The sequence below is a fragment of the Barbatula barbatula genome (genome assembly GCF_947034865.1).
Source record: "Barbatula barbatula genome assembly, chromosome: 5".
Taxonomy (NCBI): domain Eukaryota; kingdom Metazoa; phylum Chordata; class Actinopteri; order Cypriniformes; family Nemacheilidae; genus Barbatula; species Barbatula barbatula.
The window spans coordinates 4,662,736-4,674,123 of NC_136769.1; the positions used below are offsets into that span (position 1 = coordinate 4,662,736).

Here is an 11,388-nt window from a genome sequence, read left to right on the forward strand (position 1 = left end):
CTCATCGAAATGACCCGAATCCTGATTATTAGACCTCTACACTACATTCATTTTACACCTCCATACTCATCATTCGTTTCAACAATTGTCTCATTTTAATTCTGATAACTTAAGCTATTTTAGTAGAAACATCTGCCTACTACGATAAATAGATGAGACACAACTGAGATCTCCATCTAATCTCTAAACTAAGAAATAATATTTTTCTCTAAATGTCTCTAAATACCAAACACAGAAAAGTATGCAACACATTAGCCTCTTCATCAGAATTCATGATCGGAATACAGAGAAATCACACTCCTTTTACAAGAAACACTGATTGCACAAATCTCCAACATGAATCACATCTTGAAGGCTGTGAAGAAACAGTGATAGCGTTTGACTGAACCAATGAGCCATAGTTGGGTGAAATATGGACATTTTCTGCTCAAAGTTATGACCCAAAGGTTGAGTTTTTCCATACTTTACCCAACCATGGGTTGAAACAGCCCCGCATTTTTAGAGAGCCAATCTGAGAAGAAACAAGTTCATATACAGATTTCTAAAGCTGCATTACATTTACCAAACAGAAATCTTACCTTTAAGCTGATCCGCTACCACGCTCGGTCCGATTCTCTCCATGACTCGCCCATCCTCCCGCAGGTAACGGTCGTCCAGAAACTTGTCCGTGGCTTCAGACAGATGCACCTTCCCAGCAACCCCCAGCTGCTCCATAAGATTGGCAAGGTTGACATCATTGGACCAGACATCAAACTTAAAGCGCTTCATGCCGAGAATCCCGCAAAGCACCGTGCCCGTGTGGATGCCCACACGCATGTTCACCATCTCCTTCTTCTCTTGACAGAACTGCTCAATAGCCTGAATCATTCCGAGCCCCATCTCCACACAACAGTAGGCGTGGTCCTCACGTGGTTCGGGACAACCGGCCACACAGTAGTAACAGTCTCCCAGCGTGCTGATCTTCTCGCAGCACGTGAGCTCACAAAGACGATCGAAGCGGCCGAATAAGTCATTAAGAAGTCCCACCAGAGCGTGAGCAGACTTGTTGGCGCTCATTTTGGTGAAGCCCACGATGTCCGCGAAGAGAATGCTGACGGGCTCCATTCGTTTCATGTTGAACGGACGAAAGATGATCTGACCGCGTGGTATGGACGTCTTCTTGCGCTTGGCACTCTTGGGGCTGGAAGCGCCAGCGATCGCCGCTCCCGTGGAGTACCGCTTCATGGAGTTGTCGTTGTCTTCGTCACCTTGCTTCATGAGCTCATCCGCTACCCGGCGAGGCATCACGGAGTGGATCATCCGCTCCTTCAGGGCCTTTTCCACTTCCAAGTCTTTCCCGTGCATGATGGCTTGGCCGACCTTGAGGAACGTGGATCGCGAGCGCACTTCGGACATGATGAAAAGATGTATACCGATGATGTGGGCACAGACATGCAAGATGGCTCTACCTGGGATCAGCCAATACAGCGTTTCCAAATGTTCCTCAGAGGAGCTGGTCCACCCGTCACCCTGAAACAAGTGCATCCAGCCGAGCATCTCAAAGAGCACCGAGTAGAGCAAACCGAGCAGGAGTGAGGCATACAGACGGACATGGAGGAAACTGTAGAGCAACGAAAGCACTTCCATACCAAGAGAGAAGGTGCCGACCGGTGACATACATGGAGCCACGGTAGCCCCACCGGCGAAACTTTCAAAAGTGAGATTTCCACTACCACTGAAATCATCCGTGTCGTCTTCAACCTTCACAGGATTAACACTAAAGTCACTGAAGCCTGACGTTTGGACCTGCGGTGCAAGCGTGAGGGCAAACGTCACCACGATGAGCAGAAGCGAGGCCTGGTTGTAGCAGCGGGCGTAGTACCTGGTGAAAGTGAAGACAAACAGGAGGCAGCACAGGAGGAGGAAAGAAGCAGTGGGTAGCAAAAAGGCAGTCTGTTTACATCGATCAGCATTAGCGATAAAGAAAATTCCCCAGAGGAGGCTGGCAGCAGCCAGGTAGAAGAGCACGCAGCGGAAGCGCCTTTGCGTCTGCGGTAAGCATCGCTCGCGACAGGCCTCCTCCAGAATGTTCGAGTCAAACTTGGGGTTCCAAAAGGGTCCGGCAGACCTCTCAAACAGCTGTGGCATCTTCCTCTGAGTCCGCAAACCTTTGAAGACGGGTTTGCGGATGCCAGACTCTCCAGAGCTACAGCTGGATGAGATGCTGTACTTGCAGTGTTTGGAGCCCCCTAAGATACTGCACATGGCGCTGGCTCCCAGACTCCCGCGCTGTTGTTTGTGCACTTTAGTGCCGCTGAGACGCACAGACGGCGGCCCGTCTCCGCTGGAATCGCAGCTCACCTCACTGTTGTGAATCAGCAGTTGTTGATGTTGTGGAGAAGCCATGATGAGGTTCTCAAACCCGAGTGGAGACTAATACAACAATGGAAATGTTTGTATGGAAAAAAAGAATCAGGATGGGAAAATGGGCCGAATAGCCCTGGCGTCTAGATACAGAAAAGTTGTTTAGACAGTTCTGGCTTTTGAACCTGCTTATGTCACCTCATGACGTCAATACCACATTCTGCCAGCACTTCTGTCCTTCCTTATCCAAACCTTTGTTCTTAATGCACGTGAATCCTGCCCTTCCACTGAAAAACTAGCAATACATAAAAAAGCACAAAATTAAGACTCTAACAAGGGACTGCTGGTTTTTAAAACTTTTAACTGCAGTTTGACCCAAAACTCTTTCCTTGCCAAGGAAAAAGCATCTATATGACACATAAGGGTGCGCATTTAAAGGTTTGTCTGCATTTATGCCATGACACTCCTATCCATTACAGCAAAGCATAAAAAACTGAAACGTCACCTCAAGCTTCCAAACTAAAACTCTTGGGAAACAATGCGCATCCACACTAGCCAACACACACACACACACACGCGCCCCAAAACCTCAATCCGGGCTCCTAAAAATAAGCCTTCCGCCCTCTTTTGTTTCTCACATGCACTGTGCGCGTTCATTGGAAACTCCGCGTCCTGTCACACTGTCCACAGACGGCAGTGCAGTGAAATAAAAACAACATTTCTGACATTGACGCCCGTTAAAGGGCTTGACACGAAACTATTCCCTCAAACAGCACTTTGATCTCCCCAAACCGTCACCTTAGATCTTACATGCGTATTAAATAGAACGTAAAATAACGCATGTATGAATGAGGCACAAAAACTCAAACTTTCATCCACACAATTCCCACCGATGCCGATTTAACTCCCAAACGTCCATCGGGTACTTAACTGGCGCTTTAAACCCAGTTCACACACATCTTTACGCGTGTCAAACTTCTGCACCTCACACATGAAATCCTTTCCCCTCGATGACCAGAAGTCATGCAAGTTTCTCTTAATCTGATGCCGAGAGATCCTCTCTCTTCTGCTCTTTCCACAGGCTCACAGTGATGAAATGCGTCTTTGGTTTCGCTCCAGGAATCATTTCCACGGACAGCGTTCCCCCTGAGATCCAAATACCGTTTTCCGTGCCCGGTTCTCCGCTTGTCGCCGTTGACAGACGCCGCTCGTATGAACACTTCATGGCTGTGTGTGTCCGGATGCTCTGGTGCGCCAGTGCGCGTTACGCCATCTCCACATCTCCATCGCCAGCGTCCATCTGACGGGTGTCTGTACGCGTCCAACAGTCGCCGGAATAAATCAGAGCAGAGGTGGAGATAAAGCTGTACGTGCGCGCTCTGGAGAGAGGAAAACAGAAGGGAGGCGAGCACGCAGGCACATGGAAGCGAGCTGTTCTCGAACCGCAGTGTGCGCGTCCGGGCGCGTCTCCGGCGTTAAGCGCGTCGCCGAGAGCTGTCGTAGGGGTGGGGGTTCCAATCAACGTGACGCGTAATGCAGGGGTACACACAGCTGTCAAACAGCCAAATTCTTTATCTGTCTGCCTGTCTGTCTGTCTGTCTGTCTGCCTGTCTGTCTGTCTGTCTATCTGCCTGTCTTTCTTAATGGTTATTTGTGTGTTAGAGATTACAGATGGATAGATAAATCCTCCAATTTTATAATTAAATGTTGATCGCAGTTTATGAGATATTTCCCAAAATAAACCATTAATCTATTATCCGCATATTTTAATTAAAATACCCTTTAGTGTGTGTGTGTGTGTGTGTGTGTGTGTGTGTGTGTGTGTGTGTGTGAACCATGCTGGAGTCCAAGCGAATCAAAGTCATTTGTAGATGTAAATGTGAGGCTAATGCTTACAAACTTCAGGAAGACAGTATCAAAGCAATTCCCCGGAGAACCACAGCTGTGTCCGTCTCATGAGAAGAGAGGATCTGAGCGATGGTCAGGACATCCTGTACATGGTAAACAAACCGCTCATGCTCAGTTGGGTAAACAAGGTTTGCTTCTAACATTAAAGACCAGCAGATATCAGTTCAGACACAACGTTTTTTGTTTCCATGAAATGGATGTTGAGCTGATGTTTGGTTAACAACATTCTTCGAAATATCTTCTTTTGGGTTCTGCAGAAGAAAAGTCTGCAGGTTCGGATCACATGAGGGTGAATAAATGATGGATGAATTTTAGCTTTTGGGTGAACTTTCTTAGGAAACATAAAAATGACCACAACAAAACCAACCCTTTCTAGATAAGCCTCATTCCTCTTTCTGCAACATTTGGTGGTGAAACACACCCCGTACTTGTCTTCATAATACGCAGCATTGATAAACTCCTCTTCTCTTTTTAACATTACACAATCCTGTTTTACAGTAAACTATACCTCGCTCTCGGAGTTCAAGTCACGACTCTGTCTGATGGTGCAATGCAGTTTCCAGACCTGTTTCTCCAATCACGAGCGCGCCGGGATAACCTCAGTGTGACATGGGTAAATTTGAGCGTTTCATAGGTTTCTTCAGGAGGATCGTGATGTTCAGGGGGTTCCCTCGCTGAAAGATGTGATCGGCGTACTGTGACCTCGCGCACACAGACGGGCCTGTGCCATTATAAAGACATTAGGACTAATAACATTTAGCGACGGACATGGGATTCATTTTGTTCCTGAATGCGACATTCGCTTCAACAGCACAGCTTCAGTTAAGAAAACTGAAATACGATAAGAGGACACGAGGGACCCGATTATGAATTCAAATCAACGTGAAATTACATTCATAACTCAGGTTATTTGAATAACCTGATGTATTTGTGGGGAAGAAAGGATATTTAATGAGAAACAGTGATATCATCTTTTAGAAAAAAAACGGATTGGTGTTTCATACCTGAATAGTCAACGCTGAATGTGTGTCTGGAGAGGGTCGTGAAGGTCTGCTGCCCACCAGAAACACCTCCAACACACACTTCTGAAGAGGTTTTACATCAGACATATGGTGTTGTTTGCCAAAATGATGTACAAATTCTGTCATATTTTATTTCATTACAAACCTGTTTCTTCTGCATAAACCCAAAAGAAGATATTTTGAAGAAAGTTGATAATCAAACAACACTGAGACCCATTGACGTTCATTGTATGAACACAAGACCACTGAAACATTTCTCGAAATATCCTCTTTAATTTATTATCGTTAGCTGAACTAATCTTTTAAAATAACGGTAACTATACAGTCACGTAAGCATTCAAAGGTGATTTTCTGTATTTTATTCACCTCCCTTTCCAAACATGTCTCGCACAATTTTCTTTGACCTCATCATCGTGTGATGAATGTGATGCAACATCTCTTCTCATTTCGTGCTCACTCTAGTGGACAACTTGTGCAACTTCAATTGGAAATTGCATGCTTGGTAAACCTTTCTGCATTCTTAAAGGCCACCATGATCTTTCCATCTCAACCGATCTGATGACTTTGGCGTCTTACCTGTAACAGTATAAGTCTACAACTATGATTCATCCCGTGTTTATTTCTGAGGATGGGAATAAAACGACGCGCCCTTGATATTTAACTGAGACCGGACCGAAGAGTTCCGAGTCTATTAACCGCCGTGACCCAGCTCCAAATAAACAGACTGCTCGTGTTAACAACATTTTTATTGCTCTTGTAAGTCGCTCCAGTGGAAGTGAACCGTTTGTCCCTTTTTCACAGAGGTCTAAAAAGTGTGTTTTTATTCTCCATCAATCATAACCGGGTGCAAAAAAGCTTAGAAAAAAACGTGGCTTTCTGAGGTAACACTCATACATTTTTCTAACAGACCCCAAATGTAAGACCTGGCTATAAACCGTGGAATTCTGGATAGACTGGCGTTTACAATGCGAGTAAATGGAAATGTGCAAGATAAATCAAACGCAGCTTTGATATCATCCCTGTTCTAGACATGCGGTGGAAAAGTGTTGTGCTTTTAACACTCTAAAACCCAAAGATTTAGCTTATCAATATCACAGACGAGAGAAAAATCATCTATAGTTACTATTTGAAGAAAATAAATCAAGGCAAAAGTTTGTATAACCCGACTTTATAATATATGGTCAATATGGGCTGTGTTTTAAAAAAGACAACCTTTGTTTTTTGGATACAAAATCTGCACGCAAACGTTTATATTTCACATTCAAGCAGAAGATACCCATTTTCAGTCTCACAACATTGAATTTTTGCTATTTTTTACATTTTTTTAAGTGTGTGTCAGCCATTTTGTCATCCCATGTTTTCTCTCCGAAAAATGCAGTTTATAAAAGTGGTGCGGAAAGAAGAAGAGTTATTTAGTTGAACTCTCCTCACATTCACAAGAAGCCTCAAAACCTCCCTCCACCCGGTATCCCACAATCCCCTTCCCTCAAACACCCCCACACACAACCTCTTCACTCGTCTGAAGAAAATAAAAGTCCCATTACATCCGTCTCGGTCGACTCCACTGAAACGGACCTGCGGCGGGAGCAGGATTCGCTCCACTGCTCCGTCTTTGTTTTTGGCTCCTCCTCGCGTTCTCTCTCTCTCCTCCACAGTCTCCCTCCCACCTCGTGCTCGTCTCTCAGTTTCGCCGGTACCGGTTCTTGGGCTTCTCCCCGCATCCGGTGACCTCGCAGGAGGACAGGGTCGGGTTCTTGCCGGAGTTGATGCTGCTGAGCAAGGCGGGCAGTTCGTGGGTGATGGCTTTCTCGATCTTCTCCAGCAGACAGCCGCCCATGTAGGAGCACTGGGCGGACAGCTGCTTGAAGCTGTTCACGGGGTTGATCCCGAAGAAGTCGCGGTACGCGTCCCGGTTAGGTAGGTCGAACTTGCTGACGTTTGTTTTGGCCAGGATAGACTTGAAAATGAAGAACTTATCGGGGTCGTCAACGATCTCCTTGAACACCAGCTCGGGGTCGCTGAAGAAGCTCATCTGGTCCTTGAAGGTCTGCACGTAGCGGTCCACCAGGAGGGCGTGAATGCGGACACGGATGCCGTGCTGACGGATGAAGGCGATTTTGTTCTCCAGCCGGTTCTCGATCACCTGGTTGAGGTCCTCCAGCAAGGAGATTTCTTCCCGTTTGAAGAGCTCGAGGCTGGTGTCGAGGGCGTAGTCGTAGGGCCAGAAGGAGCTGACGTAGACGCGGGGGGGCTCGGTGACGTTGATGAGGGGCGCCAGGCTCCAGAAGAGGGCGCCGTAGACGCGCATGAGGTCCTGAGTGGCCAGGCTGTCGGCCTTGTTGAGAATGATACGAATCTGAGACTCTCGACCTTTCAGCTGCCGGAAGAGCATCTCCAACTCGAGACCTACATCCAGCTTGGTGGGGTCAAACACCACGAAGATCAAGTCTGCGCGGTCGATGAACCACTGGCACACGTCGTTGAATGGGTAGCCTAGAAATGGAAAAGACAGGAAAGGAGTTATCGGGATGTCTGTGTGTATGCATTTCAGTGTTTTAAAGCCGCGAGTAATGTTACCTCTCTCCTGCTGTTTCCGATTCTCAATGATTCCAGGCGTGTCCACGAACGTCACCCTTTCTAGGAGCTTGTGGGGCATCTCGATTCCAACCAGCTTCTCCAGAAAGTTCTGGCCAAACTTCTCGAGGGGGGAGAAGGAGCGAGAGCTGTCGGCAGCCATGACAATGCCCTCCACCGTACGGATCTTCTCACCGTGCATGATGACGGTAAACTCTGAGGTAGTGGGCTCGGCACCTGGAGTAACAGAAGACCGATTAGAAATGCACATATAAAACACATCAGAACAACAAACAATCCAAACAGAAGATACTCAGTATTTATCATCCAACCAGCTTAATTAAACAGTGTTTAAAGTCCAAACCCAAATAGGGAGGATCAGAGATGACGTATTTTTGTATGCAAAACCCAGAAGCAGAGTCTATGGGTTTTTGGTAAATCGCCCGAAATGAGGTCTGTGGTTTACATAACCTTGAAATATTTTCATGTTGTATTCTATGACATAAAACACACCAATGGTTACCGGCTTGTGACGGAGGCTGACACAGAACTAAGATTCACTTCTTTGCCGTGGAGATAACATATTTGTGAACCGTGCTCTGTAGAGCAGTTTGTCTGTTTAGGGCTACTGTACACCTCTGAAGACATAGTTATGTATATTATATTTCATTTCTGTCAAATTCTCCAACTAAATTACACACTGCTCCTTTAAGTTGTTTGCTGTTTCTCTATGTGGATTGTTTACCTGTATACAGCTGGTACGGAGTGTCCTGCAGACCCAACAGATAGTTGACCATGGAGGACTTGCCCACACTCCAGGGTCCAAGAAACAGCACCATGGGTTTGGAGGTGATTTCTCCATCTGTTTGAGAAACAGTGAGAGAAGAATAAAACAAGGGAGAACAGTTGAGTACTGAAAAGACAAAACACCAAAACTCCAGAGAAGCTAAACGGCACATGTAAATGTTCAGTATATACACCAATGATTAGGTTTATATCACCATGAATTGTATTGTGCTTATCTTCTCAGTCAACATATTGTTTGCAGTGAAGCTGGTCATATGTTTAAAGCGATTGTAACGTTAACAAAACCTTTAAAATTTCAGCGCTTAACAGTGATTCGCGTGTGGTGGTGGTTTTTCTTTCACTGGTGTTCAGAAGACAAACAGTCAGTCACATTGAATTGCATATTCACATTGGGTGAGCAGAGATTGTGTTATGAATGTCACATGCAGCATTGCTCACACCACTATAAACATTTCTGCAAATGCGCTCATTCTGCACCTAAACAATAAACCTGAATCCCAAGAAACACTCGTTTTAGTTTGTGATGTGATGTTTACCATTTCATTAACCTGACATTTCTATACTAGTGTTCTGGGATTAAGACATGTTCCTTTAATTGAAACACTGACCAAATGACATACTGTTTATAATAAATTCCTCTTGAATTTATTTCAGCACATCACGATGATAAAAGGAAACACAGATTAGAGGACTGTCCCATTTTTTCTTCAAATAAGTGCATGTGAATGCAGGTTTCAAGATCGTTAAGTTCATTACGACGGAGAGAGAATTAAGCTCAACTCTGATCTGTTAGCGTTATATTCACAACCAAAAGCAACTTATCTAAAGTGCCATGATGTGCATAAATCACGAGTAACACAGTGTACACACGCCAACATATAATAAAGTGTAAATGAATTGTATCTTAATAGTATTATCACTTCACTCCCATTTTTCCTTAAGTCTCTATACTGAGAAAGTGTGTTTTCTGTTTTGCAACAATGCAAACTTGTTATAGAATTAAGTTGCAGGCGAAGCGATTGCAATACAGACAGTTGTGCATGAGCAAATTGAAGTGTAATGCAAATATGCAATTCATCTACATCGAATGCGATTGATTTGACTTTCATCCTCTTAAAGATGATGCTAAGATGCCCAAACGTGGAATGATGGATTTCTCATTCAAGAAGGGAAACTGACACGGCATCTAATTCTCATGTCACATTACCCCCCCAACTCAGGATCACACATTACTTTTTAGATATATATCATATAAATGCAATGCCTTAAGTACCAGATACATTTTATTGACTGCCCACGACAATGACTAGTCACGTGCAAACCCGTTATATCAACACATTTAGTTTAGCTTTGTTAGCTTGTAAGCCATTGATTCAGGATGTGAGTATATTCCTAGAATTGGACTATATGCATTTGTAGCAGATACCTAAAATGTTTTCTCTTCTGGCAATATAAACCAAAATGTTTATGATTCATCTTCCAGGCGTTCAATAAAATGCTCCCTAGATTCACGGCGTCCCTTTCGCTCCAAACCTTTCTGTATAAAGTGTTATTTTGTAATTCCTTACTTTCTGAGGACTTTCAAACATAGTTTTACGGACATGTTTAAATGCTAATGGCATCTGAGCGGCAGCTGGCATCACACTGCAGGGGGCGAAGAGGACCACAGGCAGTGCCAAGCAGCGAAACCCCCCGTTACACCCACCTGTGGCTGAATCCCCCAGCGTGCGTCCAGGATAGGCCTGTTTTAGTGAAGGGGGTAGTGTGAAGTCAGGGGAGGAAGATACAGATGTGAGGATGAGAGAAGATGAAGATGATGAGTGTGAGGAAAAGTGGAGCAGGAGGAAAAGAGATAAAGAGAATGTGGAGGTATAAACGAGAGAGAAAAAAAGAGGTTACAGACACTTTTCCTGTGAAAATATGAGTTGAAATGTGTGCGGATGAACTATGATGGACGTCCAGATGCAAAGTTTCCTACAGAGATGAACACGCTGTGTAAAATATCCTGATCCTATTTATTGTCTCTTTTCTGAAGAATATGATTAGAAAATTAATAATACAAATAATAAATATTGAATAATAGCTAGATTTAATTTTAGAATGTAGTATTAATAAAACGTTAACAAATGTATGACAGGTCAAACCTGTCATGGAAACTTCTCAGAGAAATCAAAAGGAAAGGCGACAAATAAAATGGCAAAGAAAGATATTTACTTACAAAAAATACTACAAAAAAATAAATGAATGACAAATAAAAAGGTATAAATTGTTATGCATAACAGAAACAAAAAAATGGAAAGCATTTATGTTGGACTTTTGTATTGATTTAGTAGTTCTAAGCATAAATCTCCCTAAATATATGACTTCTTTTTTATTTTTCGTTACAGCCTCATGCTGCGTTAATTAGCATTTAATGTCCATAACGGACCAAAACTAAAGCTTGAGACTCAAAGACATTTACCCAGAATCACTATTTAATCTTATTAAATAAATGTTATGTGATATCTTGTGATTTTTGTCTCTCACTAGTGTACCTCTCTGTCTGAAAGGCTCAGTCTTGATCAGGGTTGAGACTATTATTGGTGAGTGTATGAGGTTAAATGCCATGCTGAACCACAAGGGGGCAAGCGTGATCCCATCTCAGTGTCTGTCAGGGGTTAGCAGGACACTCAGTGCCATGAAAGTCACCCTTCAGAGAACACAAGCTAACACAAGAGCCCTCCGCAGTACACTC

At 44.2% G+C, this 11,388-nt stretch overlaps 2 protein-coding genes across 2 annotated transcripts in view; both read right to left on the bottom strand.

The window, feature by feature from the left end:
* LOC306894485 (adenylate cyclase 9) overlaps window positions 1–3,607 on the bottom strand; it is a 32,813-nt gene extending 29,206 nt beyond the window's left edge. Inside the window, exon 1 of the mRNA XM_079457076.1 lies at window positions 579–3,607. Within this exon, the coding sequence (XP_079313202.1) occupies window positions 579–2,385 (1,807 nt within the window). The 5' untranslated portion in view covers window positions 2,386–3,607. The remainder of the gene's footprint in view (window positions 1–578) is intronic.
* Window positions 3,608–5,636: 2,029 nt separating this feature from the next.
* Window positions 5,637–10,390, bottom strand: srl (sarcalumenin). The gene is made up of 4 exons (XM_079455561.1): window positions 10,360–10,390; window positions 8,593–8,709; window positions 7,851–8,084; window positions 5,637–7,766 (listed from the first exon to the last, which is right to left on the bottom strand). Exons 2-4 carry the CDS (start codon window positions 8,684–8,686, stop codon window positions 6,955–6,957), a joined length of 1,140 nt encoding a protein of 379 aa, XP_079311687.1. The 5' UTR covers window positions 8,687–8,709; window positions 10,360–10,390; the 3' UTR covers window positions 5,637–6,954.
* Between the last annotated feature and the right edge of the window lie 998 nt (window positions 10,391–11,388).